We start from the raw sequence: 20,370 nt of genomic DNA, 5'->3' as shown, positions 1-20,370 counted from the left end.
CACTTTGCTCTGGTGTCTCCACAGCGTGCAGAGCTGCAGTGAATCAGGTCCCTTGTCCTCACCCTCCAGGCCCTGCTTGTTCTCTTCCCTGCCTACATCTCTCCTCACACTGCCTCCCAGTCCCCTCTTCTTATCGCTTTCTTCGTTCCTAACGGCTTAGATCCTGAGTCTCCCCTGCCTGGTGCCTGCGTCATTTTTGAAACCTGTGGGTTTAAAATGCTACCAGACCAGAGCGGAAACGTTTCACACTCACTTTGTAGGGGTATCAGTGATGACACCACTGGAAAATCAGGCCATGGTCTCCTACCCCAGTCTGCCTTATCCTGTCCAACCATCTCCTTCTCTCCCCCTTCAACTTTCTCCTTTAAATCCACTTCTTCCAGCAATCCTGCCCTGGCTGAGTTCACCAACACTTTCCCTTCACTGTTGCCCAGTGCTCTGTATTTACACTAGACAGTGAGATCACTGAAGTCCCCCAGTCATGTCAGTAGCATCAAAATGACACACACAAGAGCGAAACCAGCCCTTTTGCCAGGCTTCTGCACGGACTAGTTACTGTTGGGAATCAGTTTGTGGGCCCTCAGTACAATGCACCTGAGTGTGTGTCAGGAAATGACACAGAACCATGCTCACAAACTCACACTTCCAGTGTGATGAACCAAACTCTCCTGGTCGGAGAGGTGTGAAGTCCTCAGCCAAGGAGAAGCGTTTGACTCTGCCCCCTGGAGGATTTCAGTGTAACACGAGTTATTTCTTGCAGGTGAAACACAGAGGAAAGTGTTTGGACGTTAAACCATGGCCAGGTCAGCTGACACCATTGAGATGTCGGCTCTGGGCCGCCCTTTCCAGCTGGGGATGCTGTACGACTGCCGCAGTGATGCCCTCATCCCAGGTAATTCCCCCCAGCTGTAACCCCTGAACTCAGGAGTGAGAGGAGGAAAGGGTCACAGTCCGAACCCCTTCATACCTGAGAATGAGCCAAGTGCACTGTGAGTGGTCTGGTTATGGGTATTATGGAAATGGCCCCGCACATTCCCCAGGGTCCGGGTCTGAAGTAACTGGATGGGGCAGGAGGTACCTGCCTTGGGCTGGTGACCTGCCATTCGTTCTAGGTCATGTAGAGCTAAAACATCTCGTGAGCCTGATTAAATTAAACTACCCGCTGCCCACGTGGGAGGGTTTATTTTCTCCTGATCTTTTATCATGTGGCGGCGCCTTAATATCTCCACTCACCAACCAAGAGACTCTGAACGTCCCCTCCCTGGCAGTTAGTAACCTAAGAACATAAGCATGGCTGCACTGGATCAGACCAAAGGTCCACCTAGCCCAGTATCATGTCTTCTGACAATGGCCGATGCCAGTGCCCCAGAGGGAATGAACAGAACTGGGCAATTATCAAGCGATCCATCCCTTGTCATCCAGTCCCAGCTTCTGGCAGTCAGAGGTTTAGGGACACCCAGAGCATGGGGTTGGATCCTTGACCATCTGCCTAGTAGCCACTGATGGACCTGTCCTCCAGGAACTGATCTAATTCTTTTTTGCACCCAGTTATAACCTGTCTTGGGACGGACTCTTAACTGGTCACCCCCCATCTATCTTGAGGCCACCCCAGTTCCAGCCACCCAACAGCTGCTCTGTGCACAAGGAGGCTAATTTTGGGAGATCACAAATATCTTGCAAAAAGAAAAGGAGTACTTGTGGCACCTTAGAGACTAACCAATTTATTTGAGCATGAGCTTTTGTGAGCTACAGCTCACTTCATCGGATGCAACCGATGAAGTGAGCTGTAGCTCACGAAAGCTCATGCTCAAATAAATTGGTTAGTCTCTAAGGTGCCACAAGTACTCCTTTTCCTTTTGCGAATACAGACTAACACGGCTGTTACTCTGAAACAAATATCTTGTTTGACTCGGATGCCAGGCAGCCACTTTCTCCCTGACTCTTCTCCAGTGCCCAACGTCCCCTGAGGAGCTCTCCCACCCAACGGTGCACCCTACGGGACCTCCAGCAGGGGCGCTGGCTCTGCCCTATGCATGGCCATGTGCCGGCCTCCTCCCCAGTTCTTCGCAGGCCGAGCCTTTAGCAGAGCTCCCTTTGGCACGACAGGAGTCACTAGTGCGGCTGAACAAACATCCAGCATCTCCGCTCCCATGTGGAACTGCAGTCCCAGTCCCTGGGCGGCTCCCATTCCACGTGGACCCAAGAGTTGAACTTGACTCTTAGGACCGTTCCCTAACTACTGAGTTTCAGCCAGTGCAGAGAACCAGCAGGGCAAGAGAGCAAACTCTTCTCTTCATGCGCACACAGCATGTCCCTGCTGAAATCCATAACCCGCCTGTTGCTGAACTTGCAAGGTATCTGCACTAATACAGCAGCGTTGTAAAGTCCATGCAAAAGGAGGTTTCCCCTTTACCAGGAATTAATTTCTGCTCATTGTGTCATTTCTGGCTACGGTCCCGTGAGTGCTGTGTACAGGAACTTAGAGAACCCGACCTTCAGGACGCGCTTGTGGGGAAAGCACAGTCAATGTGGAGGACTGAAGAGAGCCTGAATGTTGCACTCTCTTGGCTCTCTCCCTCTTTATGTTTGATCACTGGACACAGGCGCCAGGGGCCAGATTTTTAAAAGGATGCACCAGGCTTCTGAAAATCCCAGATCACAGAAACCCCCTTGGGAACTGCCAACTGATATGCCAAGACTACTTCTGCCCCTGCTTTCCTGCCCAGTCAGCTTAGTACTTCAGTGCCCTGCCTGGTTTGAGCCAGACCCGCTAGCCTGCTGCAAACCCAGAGCCAGGTCTGAACCACGTCCCCTAACAGCTGTAGGCTTAACTGAAAGCAGCTTACAGAAGTGTTCCTGTCCTTGATGCTCAGATGCCCAACTCCCAATGGGGTCCAAACCCTGAATAAATCTGTTTTACCCTGTATAAAGCTTATCCAGAGTAAACTCATAGATTGTTCGCCATCTATAACACTGATAGAGAGAGATGCGCAGCTGTTTGCCCCCTCTCCCTGCAGGTATTAATACCTACTCTAGGTTAATTAATAAGTAAAAATGATTTTATTAAATACAGAAAGTGATTTAAGTGGTTACAAGTAGTAACAGACAGAACAAAGTGAATTACCAAGCAAAATAAAATAAGACACGCAAGTCTATGTCTAATCAAACTGAATAGAGATAAAAACCTCACCAGTTCCAGTAAGCTCTCTTTTACAGACTAGTGTCATAGAATCATAGAATATCAGGGTTGGAAGGGACCTCAGGAGGTCATCTAGTCCAACCCCCTGCTCAAAACAGGACCAACCCCAATTAAATCATCCCAGCCAGGGCTTTGTCAAGCCTGACCTTAAACACTTCTAAGGAAGGAAATTCCACCACCTCCCTCGGTAACCCATTCCAGTGCTTCACCACCCTCCTAGTGAAAAGGTTTTTCCTAATATCCAACCTAAATCTCCCCCACTGCAAGTTGAGACCATTACTCCTTGTTCTGTCATCTGCTACCACTGAGAATAGTCTAGAACCATCCTCTTTGGAACCACCTCTCAGGTAGTTGAAAGCAGCTATCAAATCCCCCCCTCATTCTTCTCTTCTGCAGACTAAACAATCCCAGTTCCCTCAGCCTCTCCTCATAAGTCATGTGTTCCAGACCCCTAATCATTTTTGTTGCCCTCCGCTGGACTCTTTCCAATTTTTCCACATCCTTCTTGTAGTGTGGGGCCCAAAACTGGACACAGTACTCCAGATGAGGCCTCACCAATGTCGAATAGAGGGGAACGATCACGTCCCTCGATCTGCTGGTAATGCCCCTACTTATACATCCCAAAATGCCATTGGCCTTCTTGGCAACAAGGGCACACTGTTGACTCATTTCCAGCTTCTCATCCACTGTAACCCCTAGGTCCTTTTCTGCAGAACTGCTGCTGAGCCATTCAGTCCCTAGTCTTTCGCGGTGCACGGGATTCTTCCATCCTAAGTGCAGGACTCTGCACTTGTCCTTGTTGAACCTCATCAGATTTCTTTTGGCCCAATCCTCCAATTTGTCTAAGTCCCTCTGTATCCTATCCCTACCCTCCAGAGTATCTACCACTCCTCCCAGTTTAGTGTCATCTGCAAACTTGCTGAGGGTGCAATCCACACCATCCTCCAGATCATTTATGAAGATATTGAACAAAACCGGCCCCAGGACCGACCCTTGGGGCACTCCACTTGATACCGGCTGCCAACTAGACATGGAGCCATTGATGACTACCCACTGAGCCTGACAATCTAGCCAGCTTTCTATCCACCTTATCGTCCATTCATCCAGCCCATATTTCTTTAACTTGCTGGCAAGAACACTGTGGGAGACTGTGTCAAAAGCTTTGCTAATGTCAAGGAACAACACGTCCACTGCTTTCCCTTCATCCACAGAACCAGTTATCTCGTCATAGAAGGCAATTAGATTAGGTAGGCATGACTTGCCCTTGGTGAATCCATGCTGACTGTTCCTGATCACTTTCCTCTCCTCTAAGTGCTTCAGAATTGATTCCTTGAGGACCTGCTCCATGATTTTTCCAGGGACTGAGGTGAGGCTGAATGGCCTGTAGTTCCCAGGATCCTCCTTGCTCCCTTTTTAAAAGATGGGCACTACATTAGCCTTTCTCCAGTCATCCGGGACTTCCCCCGATCGCCATGAGTTTTCAAAGATAATGGCCAATGGCTCTGCAATCACATCTGCCAACTCCTTTAGCACTCTCGGATGCAACGCATCCGGCCCCATGGACTTGTGCATGTCCAGCTTTTCTTTATAGTCCTGAACACTTCTTTCTCCACAGAGGGCTGGTCACCTCCTCCCCATGCTGTGCTGCCCAGTGCAGTAGTCGGGAGCTGACCTTGTTCGTGGAGACAGAGGCAAAAACAGCATTGAGTACATTAGCTTTTTCCACATCCTCTGTCACTAGATTGCCTCCCTCATTCAGTAAGGGGCCCACACTTTTCTTGACTTTCTTCTTGTTGCTAACATACCTGAAGAAACCCTTCTTGTTATTCTTAACATCTCTTGCTAGCTGCACCTCCAGGTGTGATTTGGCCTTCCTGATTTCACTACTGCATGCCTGAGCAATATTTTTATACTCTTCCCTGGTCATTTGTCCAATCTTCCACTTCTAGTCTGGGTCCAGCAATCACTCACACCCGCTGTAGTTACTGTCCTTTGTTCCAGTTTCTTTCAAGTTTCGTTCCAGTTTCTTTCAAGTTTCTTTTGGGGTGGAGAGGCTCTCTCTTTAGCCAGCTGAAGACAAAATGGAGGGGTCTCCCCAGGGTTTAAATAGACTCTCTCTTGTGGGTGGAGACCCCCTCCTCTCTCCTATGCAAAGTCCAGCTACAAAATGGCGTTTTGGAGTCACCTGGGCAAGTCCCATGTCCCTGCATGACTGAGTTCCTTACCAGCCAAGCCACCTCCCTGGGAAAGCAGGAATACCTCATGGGCGCGGGTCTGGGCGGGGCTAGCGCTGGGGCCGGAGACCGAGGCAGCAGCATGCGGCACTGGCAAAAGGGGGCCGCGTCCGCGGGCTGATGGACACTAAGCCAGGGTTGAGAGAGGTGGGTGGCACTCAAGCCCTGGCAGGGTCCCCTCTTCCCCATGGGCATGCCCCACAGCCTGTGCGCCCCGAGAGCCTGCTGAAGGTGGGGGGAAGCGGGCCCCTCATCCCTCCTGCCCCCCCCTCCCCAGGGCATCAGATCCCTCCTACGCCCCCTCCCCTTCCTGCCCCCCCTCCCCAGGGTCCCCATCCATCCTGCCACCCCCAGTCATTGCCCACCCACCCAAAGCTGGGGCCCACCCCATTTTCCTGTCCTAGCTATGCCACTGGTTTAGCCATCTAAAGACCTTCAAAAATCCGGCCCTACATGTCTTTGCTGACAGCAAATAGCTGCAAATCCCGCTGGCAGACGTGTCTCTCCTTCCCCTCTGTGGCTGGTTCGATTTGCAGAAGTGAGTGGGAGCTGTGCTTTGTACATATGAAGTTCTATAAAACTACTAAAAGTGCTGAAGAAAACTCAGGCCCTGGGCTTCTCAAGTCAGACACCCAAATGAGTGGATGGTTTGTCCTTACTCTCTGTGCCTCAGTTCCTCACCTGTAAAATAGGGATATTAACACCGCTCTGCCTCCCAGGGGTGCTGCAAAGAGAAGCATGTGAATGTTGTTGAAGCACTTGGATATTACGGTGATGGGCACCCAGGAGGAAACAAACAGTTCTGTAGTCAGTGCAGAGTTTGAGGAGTGTCCAGTAACTAAAGCCTGGGGCCACACATTGAAAACCTACGACAAAACAGATTTTTAATCTGAGTTATTTGCTTTCCTGACGTTTGACTGCTTGGCTTTGCAACCTTCACATTCTTAATGTGAAAGGTTTTTAAATTTAAGTTTAGAGATATTGTACTGGAGAAGGAGCTAGTTCAGCGGTTCTCAAACTGTGGGCTGGGACCCCAAAGTGGGGTCGCCAGGGCTGGCTTAGACTTGCTGGGGCCCAGGGCTGAAGCCCTGGGGGCGGGACTCAGGTTACAAGCCCCTGCCTGGACTTTGGCCCCCCTGTCCGGTGCAGTGTGCCTCGGGCTTTGGCCCCTCCACCCAGGGCAGCGGGGCTCAGGCTTTGGTCCCCCCTTCCTGGGGGCATGTAGTAATTTTTATTGTCTTAAGGGGGTTGTGGTGCAATGAAGTTTGAGAACCCCTGAGCTAGTACAATCTGTTGGATACTGTCATAAATATAAAGGGAAGGGTAAACCCTTTTAAAATCCCTCCTGGCCAGAGGAAAAATCCTCTCACCTGTAAAGGGTTAAGAAGCTAAAGGTAACCTCGCTGGCACCTGACCAAAATGACCAATAAGGAAACAAGATACTTTCAAAAGCTGGGAGGAGGGAGAGAAACAAAGGGTCTGTGTCTGTCTATATGCTGCTTTTGCTGGGGATAGAACAGGAATGGAGTCTTAGAACTTTTAGTAAGTAATCTAGCTAGATATGCGTTAGATTATGATTTCTTTAAATGGCTGAGAAAAGAATTGTGCTGAATAGAATGACTATTTCTGTCTGTGTGTCTTTTTTGTAACTTAAGGTTTTGCCTAGAGGGATTCTCTGTGTTTTGAATCAAATTACCCTGTAAGGTATCTACCATCCTGATTTTACAGAGGTGATTTCTTTACTTCTATTTCTATTAAAAGTCTTCTTGTAAGACAACTGATTGCTTTTTCATTGTTCTCAGATCCAAGGGTTTGGGTCTGTGGTCACCTATGCAAATTGGTGAGGATTTTTACCAAACCTTTCCCAGGAAGTGGGGTGCAAGGGTTGGGAGGATTTTGGGGGGAAAGACGTGTCCAAACTACGTTTCCCAGTAAACCCAGTTAGAGTTTGGTGGTGGCAGTGGATATTCCAAGGACAAAGGATAAAATTAATTTGTACCTTGGGGAAGTTTTAACCTAAGCTGGTAAAAGTAAGCTTAGGAGGTTTTCATGCAGGTCCCCACATCTGTACCCTAGAGTTCAGAGTGGGGGAGGAACCTTGACAGATACTTTGGGATCCATGAGGACGATGATACGGATCCAAGAATAAGTGCCCAGTCCGGTGCCTAAACCTCCTTTAAGGCCCCTGCTCAGGAAGGTACTTGCACATGCATGTGACTTTAAGCCTCACTGAAGTCAGTTACGACTTGTGCTGTGACTGAATGTGAACATGGTGATCCAGATGGGGATGCATCTTGCAGTCCCCAGCTCCAAAGGAGCCCTTTCTCCTTTAGGCACAGGGTCCTGTTATTTGTGTATCAGACTCTTCCGGACCGTGTATTTTTTGATACCTCATTTTATAAAATAACAAACTTTGGTAGACAGAGCTACCAGAACGTAACTGTTGGTTCCTCGTGCAGGTTCTCTGCTGTCTGAGACACACCACAAAGAGGTGAGAGTTCTAGCACGTGTGTGTATTTCTCTGTGAGTTCATCAGGAAGGGAGAAAGGGATTGGTGATAAACAAAGCTAATGCCAAGTGCATCGCATGCCACACAGAGCTAGCTGTCTGCAGAAATCTTACTGCATGTTACAGCAATAGGCAGACAAAAGAAGTGAGAGCGTGGGCATGTCTAGCTACAAACATAACCAAAACTAAGCTCAATTACAAACACAATTTAGTTTACCATAAACTTTTGAAATCTACAGTCAATCTGTGGAACTTTTTGCCAGGGGATGTTGTGAAGCCCAAGACTATAACAGGGTTCAAAAAAGAACTAGATAAATTCATGGAGGATAGATCCCTTAATGGCTGTTAGCCAGGATGGGCAGGGATGGTGTCCCTCACCTCCGTTTGCCAGAAGCTGGGGATGAGCAACAGGGAAAGGATCACTTGATGATTCCTTGTTCTGCTCATTCCCTCTGGGGCACCTGGCACTGGCCACTGTCGGAAGACAGGATACTGGGCTCGATGGACCTTTCATCTGACCCAGTCTGGCCGTTCTTATAAGTGCATGTACACGTAACAATCTCATTATCAGCTGCTGAAACTGCCCTAGGTGCAGCAGGCTAACATAAAAATGTCATTTTAATCATAACTTTGCATAGTCAGGGTGTGGGCGTTTATGTTAGACTTATCAATGAATGAATGCTAATCTATGTTTATTCTCACACAGACACAGTGGGTGAAGCATGTTACCAGATCAGACACTTTGTTCGGGGCCATTCCGCTCTTATTTTAATGTGAGAAAATGTCTGGCAGTTACAGAACAGAAAGGTTTCTTACCCTCTCTGCCATTGACCGTGTGTCTGTCTGTACTATTCTAGGCATCACTTTATGGGACCTGGAGACACTTCAAAATGATGTAGATGCAAAACCACAATCCAAGACTGAATTTCAGATTGTTGCATCTGACACCACGGAAGACAAGGCCTCTGCCCTCAGTGTCACAGCATCGCTGAAGGCCAGTTTCCTGCTTGGCCTGGTGGAAGTGGGTGGATCTGCAGAATATTTAAGTGATACCAAGACATCAAAACATCAAGCCCGTGTTTCTCTCCAGTACTCAACTACAACACAGTTTAAGCAGCTGACTATGAGCCATTTAGGGTACCATAATATCTCCTACCCTGACGTGTTTGACCAAGCCACGGCCACCCACGTGGTCACGGCTGTGCTGTACGGGGCACAGGCTTTCTTTGTCTTTGATCAGGACATTTCTTCATCTGAGAACATACAAGAGATACAGGGAAAACTCCAGGTTATCATTAAAAAGATACCCCAGGTTTCCATCGAAGGGGAAGGAGCTCTCAAAATGGATGACACGGAAAAAAAACAAGCTGAAAAACTTAGTTGTAAGTTTTATGGTGACTTTGCTCTTGAGAACAATCCATCTACTTACCAAGATGCCATGAAAACATACTCCACCCTCCCCAAGCTGCTGGGCGCCCAGGGGGAGAAGGCCGTGCCAGTGAGAGTCTGGCTGTACCCGCTGACCAAGCTGGATTCCAAAGCTGCTCGGCTGGTGCGTGAGATCAGCACAGAACTGATCTTTGATGTTCAAACCGCCCTGGAGCAGCTGACAGAATTAGAGATGCGATGTAATGACGCGGGGAAGAATCCAATTGCCTCAACCTTCCCCGAAATCAAGAGGAAAATCCAGCAATTCAAAGATCTGTGTAAGCAACACAGACAGACTTTCCAGAAACAGCTAGCAGGAATCTTACCCTCCATCCGTGGAGGTGGAAAAGAGGAAGGGGCCCTGGTGGACATTTTAACCTACAAAAACCAATCACCGTTCAACACCCAGCAACTCAATGAATTTCTGGATAAAAAGGAACGAGAAATGACTTTCATCAATTCCTATCTTTCTGTCCTAGAGGATGTGGAAGTGGTGTCCTCCCGGAATAAACTGGATGAAATAGTACTTGACCCCATGAATGACTTTGTCGTCGCCTTTATGTTCACTTCATTACACGAAGAGGAGCCATATTTATCAGATTTAAAACTCTGCCTTCAGACCCAGTTTATGAAGAATACCCAAGATCCTGCATCAGCCAGTTCTGTCAGTGAGAAATCCAAACTGTGGTTTGAGGACAAAGAGAGAAACCAAAAAGCCCGAAAATCTGCAAAATCCATTTCAGACTTTGCCCGGGTCAATAAATCTCATGGGAAAACTCGATTCATTGTGGCCTCGGTCCCAGATGAGGACAATCCTGGAGCTTCAATTTACCTCTATGAAAATGGAGACCTGGTCAGCACTAACTACGAACTTCCATCGAAGCCTCTTTCTCTCCTGACAGATGGAGTCAGACATGACCATGTGCAGCTCACATTTAAACCAGCAGCCTTTGGGAGAAAGGAGATAACTGGCTATCGGGTGGAGCACAGAATGGTAGGGCAGGAGAACTGGACGGCTGTGGATACAAATGATAAACAAGAGACATTCACAGTAACGGGGCTCCGTCCAAACACCGAGTACCAGTTCCGATATGCTGCAGTGAGCAAACCAGGGCTCAGCGAGAGCAGTGACGTGAGTGATCCTGTGAAGACTCTTCCCCCTACCAACCCCCCTGGAAAGCCAGTAACAGATACTTTAGAATCATCTGCCATCACCCTCACCTGGGAGTGTCCAAATATTATTGGAGATGGAGTTGTTATAAAGGAGTATAAGGTGGAATATAAAAAGCAGGCTGGCCGTACAAATCATAAAGAGAAAGTCAAATGGCTGGAACGAAGGACTGGAGAGAGAACAGAGTTCTGTACCATTGATGGATTGATGCCTCAGACACCCTACAAATTTCGAGTGTCGGTTGTGTGTGCAGATGGGGCTGTGAGCGACCCAAGTGAGGAGATGCTGATTTCAACACCAAAGGGGAAGGTATCAAAGAAGCAGCCAAATCATTCCCTTAAGGAAAGTCCTGTGACAAGAGACAAGCAACCTCCAACATCACCAACAAAATCACAGACAATAACACACAATTTTGTGAAACGAGGGTCTCTGATAACAGAAGGGCCCCTGTCAATTTATACCCTTCCATTAGAGACAACACCATTAGGTCCTAATGCATCTTACATAAAGAACAGGCTGGGAAAGGAAAACCTACAGATCACTAACAAAGTCATTATGGTTCTGGGAGCAACTGGGTCAGGAAAAACTACACTCATCAATGGAATGATCAACTATGTCCTGGGTGTGCAATGGGAAGAGGAATTCAGGTTCAAACTAATTCATGAAATTACAAACAGAAGCCAAGCCCAGAGCCAGACATCTGAAGTGACAGCCTACGAGATCAATTGCAAAGAGGACTTACGGGTCCCCTACTCCCTGACTATAATAGACACCCCGGGATTTGGCGACACCAGAGGGATAGATCATGACACAGAGATAACAAGGCAGATCCGAGAGTTTTTCTCCACCCCCGGGGCCGTTGATCACATAGATGCCGTCTGCTTTGTAGTTCAGGCCTCTCTAGCTCGTTTGACACGTGCCCAGAGGTACGTGTTTGACTCCGTGCTCTCCATTTTTGGGAAGGACATAAAAGACAATATACAAATCCTGATCACCTTCGCGGACGGACAGGCGCCCCCTGTTCTGGAGGCCATTAAGGAGTCTGATGTGCCATGTTCCAAAAATGCTGAGGGCATGCCCATTCATTTCAAATTCAATAACTCTGCTCTGTTTGCGAGCAATGCTGGAGCTGACGAGGGCAGGTGTAATTTCGATGCAATGTTCTGGCAAATGGGAGCCATGAGCATGAAGACATTTTTTGAGTCTCTAGGTAATTTAGAAACAAAAAGTTTAACATTGACAAAGGAAGTTCTCAGAGAGCGGAAGGAGCTGGAGACGGCCGTGCAAGGGCTGCAGCCGCAAATCAGAGCTGGCCTGACAAAGCTAGAAGAGCTGAGACAGACGCAGCGAGCTCTGGAACAGCATCAGGGGGATATGGAGGCCAATAAAGACTTTGAGTATGAGGTCGGGAAAACAGTGCCAGTGAAACTAGAGGTTATTAAAGATTATTTAACAAACTGTCAGACTTGTCATTACACGTGCCACTATCCCTGTGGTCTTGCTGATGACAAACAGAAGAACAGGTGTTCTGCAATGGACAAGTCTGGACGCTGCACTGTTTGCCCAGGTAAATGTCCGTGGAATGTTCACTTCAATCAAAAGTACAGGTGGGATTATAAGGTAGTAAAAGAGAAACAGACCTATACACAACTGAAGGAAAAGTACGAGAAGGCATCGGGTGAGGTGATGACGACTGAGAAGATATTTGAGCAGCTTTTTCTGGACTACACAGAAGTAGAAGATATAGTGCTAGAGCTTATTGAGAGATCATCTCTCAGCCTCCAACGCCTGCAAGAAATTGCCTTAAAACCAAACCCGCTGTCCACTCCGGACTACATTGACCGGATGATCATGTCAGAAGAACAGGAAGCAAAGCCTGGGTACCAGGAACACATAAAATCACTGAGTAAAGTGAGAGAAACAGCTGTGATAAAAACCAAGACCGCCAATAACGAGGAATTGCTGCCCGCAGAGTTGGAAATATATAAGAAGCGTAGTCAAAAGCGATCTAGATTTCAACGAATGTTTGATGCAGTAAAACACTTGTTTAAATAATGATGATAATATTTAGAGCTTATTACATTTTTCAGACCTGATTCTCCATTGCATTGCACCTTGTGTTGTCACTTACAGATCTGCATAGTGGGTTCAAATTGTATGTCAACTGCAGCCAGGTCAGAATGGAATCCACTCTGCACACGTGTAAACACCACAAGGTGCAGGGTAAGGGGGAAATCAATCATTTCATCTTTAAATTGATACACAAACGGGAACTTTAAGAAACCTCAACCCAACCTTTAAATCTGAAATTCATATCTGAACCAGAAAGTGGATGCATTTTTTTGGCCAAGGCCACAGAGCCAAGTTCATCCTTAGTGAATCTGCACTAAGTTAGGTTTCAGAGTAGCAGCCGTGTTAGTCTGTATTTGCAAAAAGAAAAGGAGGACTTGTGGCACCTTAGAGACTAACTAATTGGTTAGTCTCTAAGGTGCCACAAGTACTCCTTTTCTTTCCACTAAGTTAGAACAAGATCCATTTTCAGTTCTCCACTCGTTCCCAGGATGAGTTCCAGCGGATCAAAGTCTCTTTTAAATGCTTGAAAAATGCAGCACTTCCAACAGCTCCCATAGACGTCAATGGGAATAGCTGTCTCTCCCAACTTGAAAATCAGGCCACTCATTTTAAAACACTAGTCTGGGACTTGGGAGAACTGGGTTCAATTCCCAGCTCTGCAACAGACTCCCTGTGTGACCTTCGGCAAGTTCCTTAGGCCCAGATCCTCAAAGGTATTTAGACTCCTAACTTCCATTGATTTCATGGTGACCATTGATTTCAGTGGAACTTAGGACCCAAATACTTTTGAGGATCTGAGCTTTAGTCTCTCTGTGCCTCAGTTCCCCACCTGTATAACAGAGATAATAGCACTTCTCTGCTTCACAGAGGTGTATTTATCCTCACCACATTAAAAACTGGGTGCTCAGATACTCTGGTGCTTAACTTTAGGCACCTACCTGTTTCAAAATCTTGGCCAATCTCTGTAACACAGATAGGCCCCCCACTTCTGACTTTGATGAGGGTTCCTTTGTTCCCTACAGAGTCCAGGCTTCCCTCTGGATAAAGAAACAGGTTTTTATTTTCAAAAACTGAATGATAAGAGAGAGGTTTCTACGCAGAGGAAAATATTCGTGAACTGTCTTTGATTTAGCAAACCTGAAATATAGTTTGAGAGTTTTTCAGAATCTCAGAATATGTGACGGTCATTCCAGTGCAAGGCTCTGCCCCTCCAAGGCCCTGCTGGTTTCTCCCAATAGGTACCACTTTTTTTTTTAAGCTACACAGCTGCTCTAGTTCACCTTCTTTTTGGGATTTACCTTCCCTGACACTCCAAATCTTTCCTTATTTTTTGCTGGCTTCCTTTCTCTCGTATCCCATGTCCTCCTGCATTTTGCAGCATGTTCTTTTGTTTTCTCTTTCTCCTTTTTCTCACTTGTTTTCAGTTCCTCATATCTGCTCCCTCCAACTTAGGCGTGGCCCAAAAAGATTTTTTAGGGGCCTCAAAGTTCTCTCCTGCTTCTAGTTCTTCCCTTCCAGCTGCCCCTGCAAAATCACTTCTGCTGCATTTGCGTCCGCAGTCTACGTTTCTCCTCCCACCCACTCCCGTACAACTCTTTTGCCCTACTCCAGTCTAGGTCTCTTCCAGGGCCGGATTAACGAAGGGCTTTAGGGGCTGCAGCCCAGGGCCTCAGGCTAAGGGTTTGGCCCACAAAAATAAAGGGCAGGCTGCCTGCATGCCACGGCCACAAGCCGCACCTGGAAGCGGCCGGCTGCTGGCACTTCTCAGTCTGCGCCCCCCTGGCGGGGGGAGGCGGCTCCACGTTCTGCCCCCACCCCCAACACCATCCCCACAGCTCCCATTGGCTGGGAAGGGGGAAGGGGGCGGTGCTTGCTGGAACTGGCAATGCATGGAGACACACTGTCCCTCTTCCCTCAGGGACGCACACTGACGTGCCAGCAGCCGGCCACTTCCGGGAGTCGTGTGGGGCCATGGCATGCAGGCAGCCTGAGCCCTGCTGCACCGCCGGCCAGGAGCTGCCTATGGTAAGCGCCTCCCAGTCAGAGCCTGCACCTTGCACCCCCTCCCTCACCCCAACCCCCTGCCCCAGCTAAGAACCCCCTCCAGCACCCAAACTCCCTCCCAGACCCCACACCCCCTCCTCCACCCCAACCCTCTGCCTCAGCCTGGAGCTCCCTCCTCCAGCACCCAAACTCCCTCCCAGACCCCACACTCCCTCCCGCACCCCAACCCCCTGCCCCAGGTAAGAACCCTCTCCTGCACCCAAACTCCCTCCCAGACCCCACACCCCCTCCTCCACCCCAACCCCCTGCCCCAGCCTCACAAAATCTAATAGCCCCAGGCCCACAGGAGAGTTAATCCGGCCCTGGTCTCTTCCCTCCACTCCTGGCTTGGCTAGCCTGAAATTGCTTGCAGTGAGGTCTTCCTTAGCCTGACGATGCTCACAGCTCCGCTGCCATTGAGCTGCTGCTGTTGCTGGTCCCTGAGTGCCTCTCAAGTGAGCCATGGCGAGTGAAGGTCCCGTCTGCTCTCCTGCACAGGTAATGAGGGGATGAGTTGCTGCTGCCTTCTGGTGACACGAAGAAGGTGCTATAGTGTTTGTAAGGTGGCAATGCTAGACCTGGCAGCTGAGAAGGTGAACAGATGTCCAGAGCTTCTCTGGAAACCACGGAGAAAAACCTAGTGTCCTTAGACACTTCAAACCAGGAAGGGCCTGGCAAGCCAGGGCACCTAGATATGTCAGTCCTTCCTGTGCAGATGTGAACAGTGATTAATGTTTTTAATGTTTGCCCCAAAATAATCCCTAGAGCAGATCCTTTAGAAAAACATCCAACCTTGATTTAAAAATTGTCAGTGATGGAGAATCCACCACAACCCTTGGTAAATTGCTCCAGTGGTTAATTATCCTCACCATGAAACATTTACACCTTATTTCCAGTCTGAATTTGTCTCGCTTCAAATTCCAGCCATTGAATGTTAGACCTTTCTCTGCTTGATTGAAAAGCCTGTTGTCAAACATTTGTTCCCCACGTAGGTACTTACAGACTTTCGTGAAGTCACCCCTTCATCTTCTCTGTTAAACTGAATAGTTCTGAGTGTTGTTGCAGCCGTGATGGTCCCAGGATATAGAGAGACAAGGTGGGGGAGGTGATGTCTTGTACTGGACCAACTTCTGTTGGTGAGAGACGAGCTTTCGAGCTTACACAGAGCTCTTCTTCCAGTCTCTCCAAAGAATGAACAGAGGCAGTGAAAGAAGAGGTCTGTTTCTAACAAACGGCCAGAAGTGTCACTTCACATGTCACGGGACCGGTGCATATGCTGATGATAACGACAAGTGCCATTGTTCGGCTGTGAGCGGTTCTGGAAATTGCAGGGTTTGCCCTGGTAAATGTGTGTGTGGAACACTCGCTTCAACCAGAAGTACAAATTCAGATGTGAAGTCAGAAAAGAGCCGATGCAGAGCTGCAGGGAAAGTAGAAAAAGGCCCTGTGGTGAGGGGGGGATGAGAGAGAAGGGTCTCGAGGGGCTGTGTGAGGAACACGCTGAAGTAGAACCGACAGTGCTAGAGCTTATTGAGAGACCAACTCTCAGCCTCCAACGCCTGCAAGAAATTGCCTTAAACCCAACCCGCTGCCCATTCCGGACTACACTGACCTGCTGATCATGTCAGAAGAGCAGGAAGTGAAGCCTGGGTACCAGGAACACATAAAGTCGCTGAAGGAGGAGACAGATCAGGCTGTGATGATAACCAAGATTGCCAATAAAGAGGACTTGCTGCCCGCAGAGATGGAAAAGCACAGGGAGCATGAAACACAAGAGACGGGAATTAGGAAAGGAAACAGGCACCTTAAAGAAGGGTGCGATGCGATAGCAAACTGGTGGCCTGATGGAAAATAGCCTGCAGTGAATCCCCTCACACCTGAAACATGAAAGCCTGTAAAACAAACACACTTTTCAGCTTTTCTTCAGGAATGGGGACTTCTGCTATTTTTACAGTCCAGCTGTATAAATCTTTGGAAAATGGATCTTTATGTCATCGATTTTAAAGCCAGAAGTGCCCATTAGATCAGGGGTTCTCAAACTTTTTTTTTTTAAACTGGGCCGCCCTTTGAAAATATTTCAGACTGTGATGACTCCTCCTCCCCCCCCCCCCCCCAAAAAAGGTGGGACTCATCCCTGCAACCAGCCGGCGCCGCTCTCCGGCCACCCAGCTCCGAAGACAGCGCTGCCTCCAGCAGCGTCACCGAAGGAAGGGTGGCCTGGTCTGGGACAACCTTCCGAGCAAGGTGCCCAGCCAGCAGCCACCGCTCTCACAGCCTCCCCCACGATAGCCTTGCAACCCCCACCCCCAGTCTGAGAAACGCTGCATTAGATCATCTACTCTGATTTCTGTCTAAGATAGGCAGGAGAATCCCCCGCCCAGTTACTCCTGTACTGAGCCCAATAATTCGCATTTGACTAAAACATCTTCCAGAAAGGCGCCAGTCTGGACTTGGAGATGTCAAGAGATGGAGACTCCACCACTTCCCTAGGCAGCCTGTTCCCATGGTTAATCACCCTCCCTGTTGAACATTTGTGCCTTAATTGTAATGTGAATTGGTCTCACTTTAACTTCCACCCATTGATTCTTTTTCTGCCTTTCTCTGTTAGATTAAAGAGCCTTTAGCACCCTGTATTTTTCCCTGTGAAGGTCCTTATATGCTGCAAACATCTCCCAGTTTTCTTTTTGGTAAACTAAACAGATCAGTCTCCTTGAGTGTCTCACTGTAATAAGGCATTTTCAAAATTCCTTTTGCAAAGCCCATGGCTTGGTCTACACTTAAAAGTTATGTCAGCATAGCTCTGTCTAGAGGGCTATGCCAGAAGAGGCTCTGTAGTGTAGACATAGCCTGTGTCGTTTGCTTCAATTATCACGTCTCCCTGGAGGGGTGCCTGTAAACCAGGGTACCTAGGAGGCTGGAGCTCTGGAAAAGAGTGTGCTTACGCTCCTGGGAGTCTGGAGGAGCCAGTACAGTCCTAGTCTAAGGGCCTATGTCATTGGATTGCCAAGTCTCAGCTCTCAGAAGGGGGCATTAGACAGAAACCCACAGCTAGAATCAGTGCTTGGACCCTGTTCAGACTCAGGAAGCTTAAAAGCCCAGGGGTCCAGTGTGCAGGATCCAAATGAAGAACGTGGTGAGCGTCCAGCAGGGGCAGCTTGACCAGGGCTATCGCGACACCCAAATCCATTTCAGGGTCACAACCTTCCAGGATACAGTCCCCCTTTCTGCCTTCTCTGTGCCTAGTAACATAGCTTTGCTTTTGGCTGTACGAAAACACATTTTGTTTGATTGGGCCCAGCTCTCCAAGCAATTCAGATCTCTCTGTACCTCTTCCCTGTCCTCAGCATTATGTACCCCTTTGCCAATGTTTGTCATCGGCAGATTTTATCAGCAGTGATTTTATATTTACTTCCAGATCATTGCTAAAAATATTAAATAGCGTCAGCCCTAAAACCAATCCCCTTTGGGACCTCACTAGAAACACCTCTCTGCAATGAAGATTCCACATTGACAACTTGCTTTTGTGGAGCTTGGAGTCTCCCACATCCTGAGTGGGTCCCCTAACCACTGGGCTAAAGGATATAAGGAAGTCTTCCCCATTACCCCTGCTCCCTCCCCTGGCAGTTTTGTGCAGAATGTGGCACATACCTAACTCATTCTCACAAAACGTGGCTTAGGCGCCAAGCCGCCTTACTCTAGGAGAGGAGCTCCCAGGTTTGAATTGCTGGCTGAGATAGGGGTCTCCATGCAGCCTGGACTTAGCTGCCTATCTCTGTGAGAAGGGCAGGGCTCTTATCAGTGTAGCCAATTAGTTCATTTTATCATTCATTTATTGTGTGCTATGATTAACTCATATGTTATGTCATATACAATCACTGTATTCGAAATAGAGTTCAGTTGTCGGATCACAGAGGTATAAGACTGATAACTATTTAGACGTAATAAATATGCATTAGGTATATAAGTAAAGCAGGGCTGAAACGCAAGACCTACAGGCTGAGGCTTGTAAGATATCAGCTTAGCCGTACTAGGCCATAGGCTTAAGAAATGCTTGACATAAGTACATAATCAAAGAGTGACCCTGTGATGGGTTATCACCCCTGGGATGCAGTCTGGGAGCTGTGAGAACTGCGCACCTCTAAGACACACAACAGGGTGGGGGACACAGCCAGCCGCACACAGGCCTTGTTATCACCCAATACAACAGCCGGTGGCACCACTCACCCAAACTGGGGTATCTGAGTGCAACCAGCAGACACCTGCCAATCTCCCAGTTCCACAGCCATGCGCACCCCCTTTGGGGTATAAACCCAAAACTGTACTGTCTTGCACTGCACAGAGATCTCAACAAAGTAAGCTCAGAAAGTTCGCCCCTCCCTCAATGTGGAGAGGAAATGCCACAGCCTTGAGCCACGATTTCCAAGCACTTCACTCCAGATTTGCTGGTTTAGATAAAGTGTAAAACAAGTTTATTAACTACAAAAGGATAGATTTTAAGTGATTATAAGTGATAGCAAACGGATCAAAGCAGATTACCTAGCAAATAAACAAACATGCAAACTAAGCCTAACATACTAGAAGGATGGGATTTGAATGAGCAATTCCTCACCCTGGCTGATGATACAGGCAGGCTTGCAGCTTCTCAAGGCACAAGCTGCACTTGTTTTGCAGCTTGGGATCCCTCCCCCCCTTCCAAGTCCTTTTTCTCTGGAGCTTCTCGCAAGTGTTTAGTTGTGGAGGAGTGAAGAACAACAGATGATGTTACTCCCTGCTTTATAGAGCTTTAGCCTATAGTGGGAACCCTTTGTTCTCTAAACAGTTCCCAGCCCAGTCTCTGGAAAACTACAGTCATTCAAGATGGAGTTTCGTGTCATGTGGCCTGGTCACATGCCCTTGCAGACCTTACTGAGTCATAGCAGCCATTACCCACAGGCTGTCTGGAGCGTCCTCAGGAAGGCTCACTGGGTGGGGGCTAAGCTTCTCCTAAGGCCTATTGTTTTCCCTAATGGGCCATTACCCTGCATGGGCCCTTCACCACCAGCTATTTAGACTGGAAGCATCTTGCCTAGTGGGTGTCACCCAGGTGTGGCTACATGTGAAATACAGATACATAGTCAATATTCATATCTTCAGATTCAAAAATGATACATGCATACAAATAGTATAATTATATTCAGCAAATCATAACTTTTCCAGTGACACCCTACATGTCCCATCTTATACAGACTGCATCATAATTATGTCATAATCATATTACTATGACAAATATGGGGTGTAGTGTCACAGACCCTAGGCCACAAGACTACTGGAAAGATATGCCTACAGGTGATGATGTGAAAAATTGACCGCAACGTACTGTTTGAGATCATGAGATACCTTGTTGTAACATCTTTTCAAACACAGGTCCTGACCGTAGGGTACATGTTAGTGTAGATGCTAATGAAAATAAGAACTGCAAACAACCTATGAAAAACAAGGCACCCCAATATTCATGGGGTGCAGAAATACAAAGAAGGAAAAAGAGGGTTGACATGTTTATGCACGTGTTGAGTGTTAACTGTAGTCCAAATTACAATATAGAAGAGGACTCCCAACTGGGTAAAATGGGTTACCTAAGGGGAAACTCCAGCAGGAACCATTCTTCTATTGATGTTCAATTGGTGAGGAATCCATCAGATGCTAAGACTAGCTTTAAGGATGTGAGTATGACTATA

General features: G+C 47.9%; 1 protein-coding gene across 1 annotated transcript; it reads left to right on the top strand.

Annotated features, from left to right (window-relative positions):
• The first annotated feature begins 795 nt into the window (after nt 1-795).
• On the top strand, nt 796-12,595 carry LOC141981945 (uncharacterized). Its single transcript, XM_074943562.1, has 2 exons — nt 796-892; nt 8,799-12,595. Exons 1-2 carry the CDS (start codon nt 796-798, stop codon nt 12,593-12,595), a joined length of 3,894 nt encoding a protein of 1,297 aa, XP_074799663.1.
• The last annotated feature ends 7,775 nt before the right edge of the window (nt 12,596-20,370 follow it).

Source organism: Natator depressus, chromosome 2 (assembly GCF_965152275.1).
Source record: "Natator depressus isolate rNatDep1 chromosome 2, rNatDep2.hap1, whole genome shotgun sequence".
Taxonomy (NCBI): Eukaryota; Metazoa; Chordata; order Testudines; family Cheloniidae; genus Natator; species Natator depressus.
This window is presented reverse-complemented; position numbering and strand designations above follow the sequence as displayed.

What these genes read in the sequence shown, in the direction of transcription:
- LOC141981945 (XM_074943562.1), top strand. Translation starts at nt 796, where the DNA reads ATGGCCAGGTCAGCTGACACCATTGAGATGTCGGCTCTGGGCCGCCCT. An exon ending in CAGTGATGCCCTCATCCCAG is followed by an intron (nt 893 to 8,798) that starts GTAATTCCCCCC and finishes GTACTATTCTAG; the next exon opens with GCATCACTTTATGGGACCTG.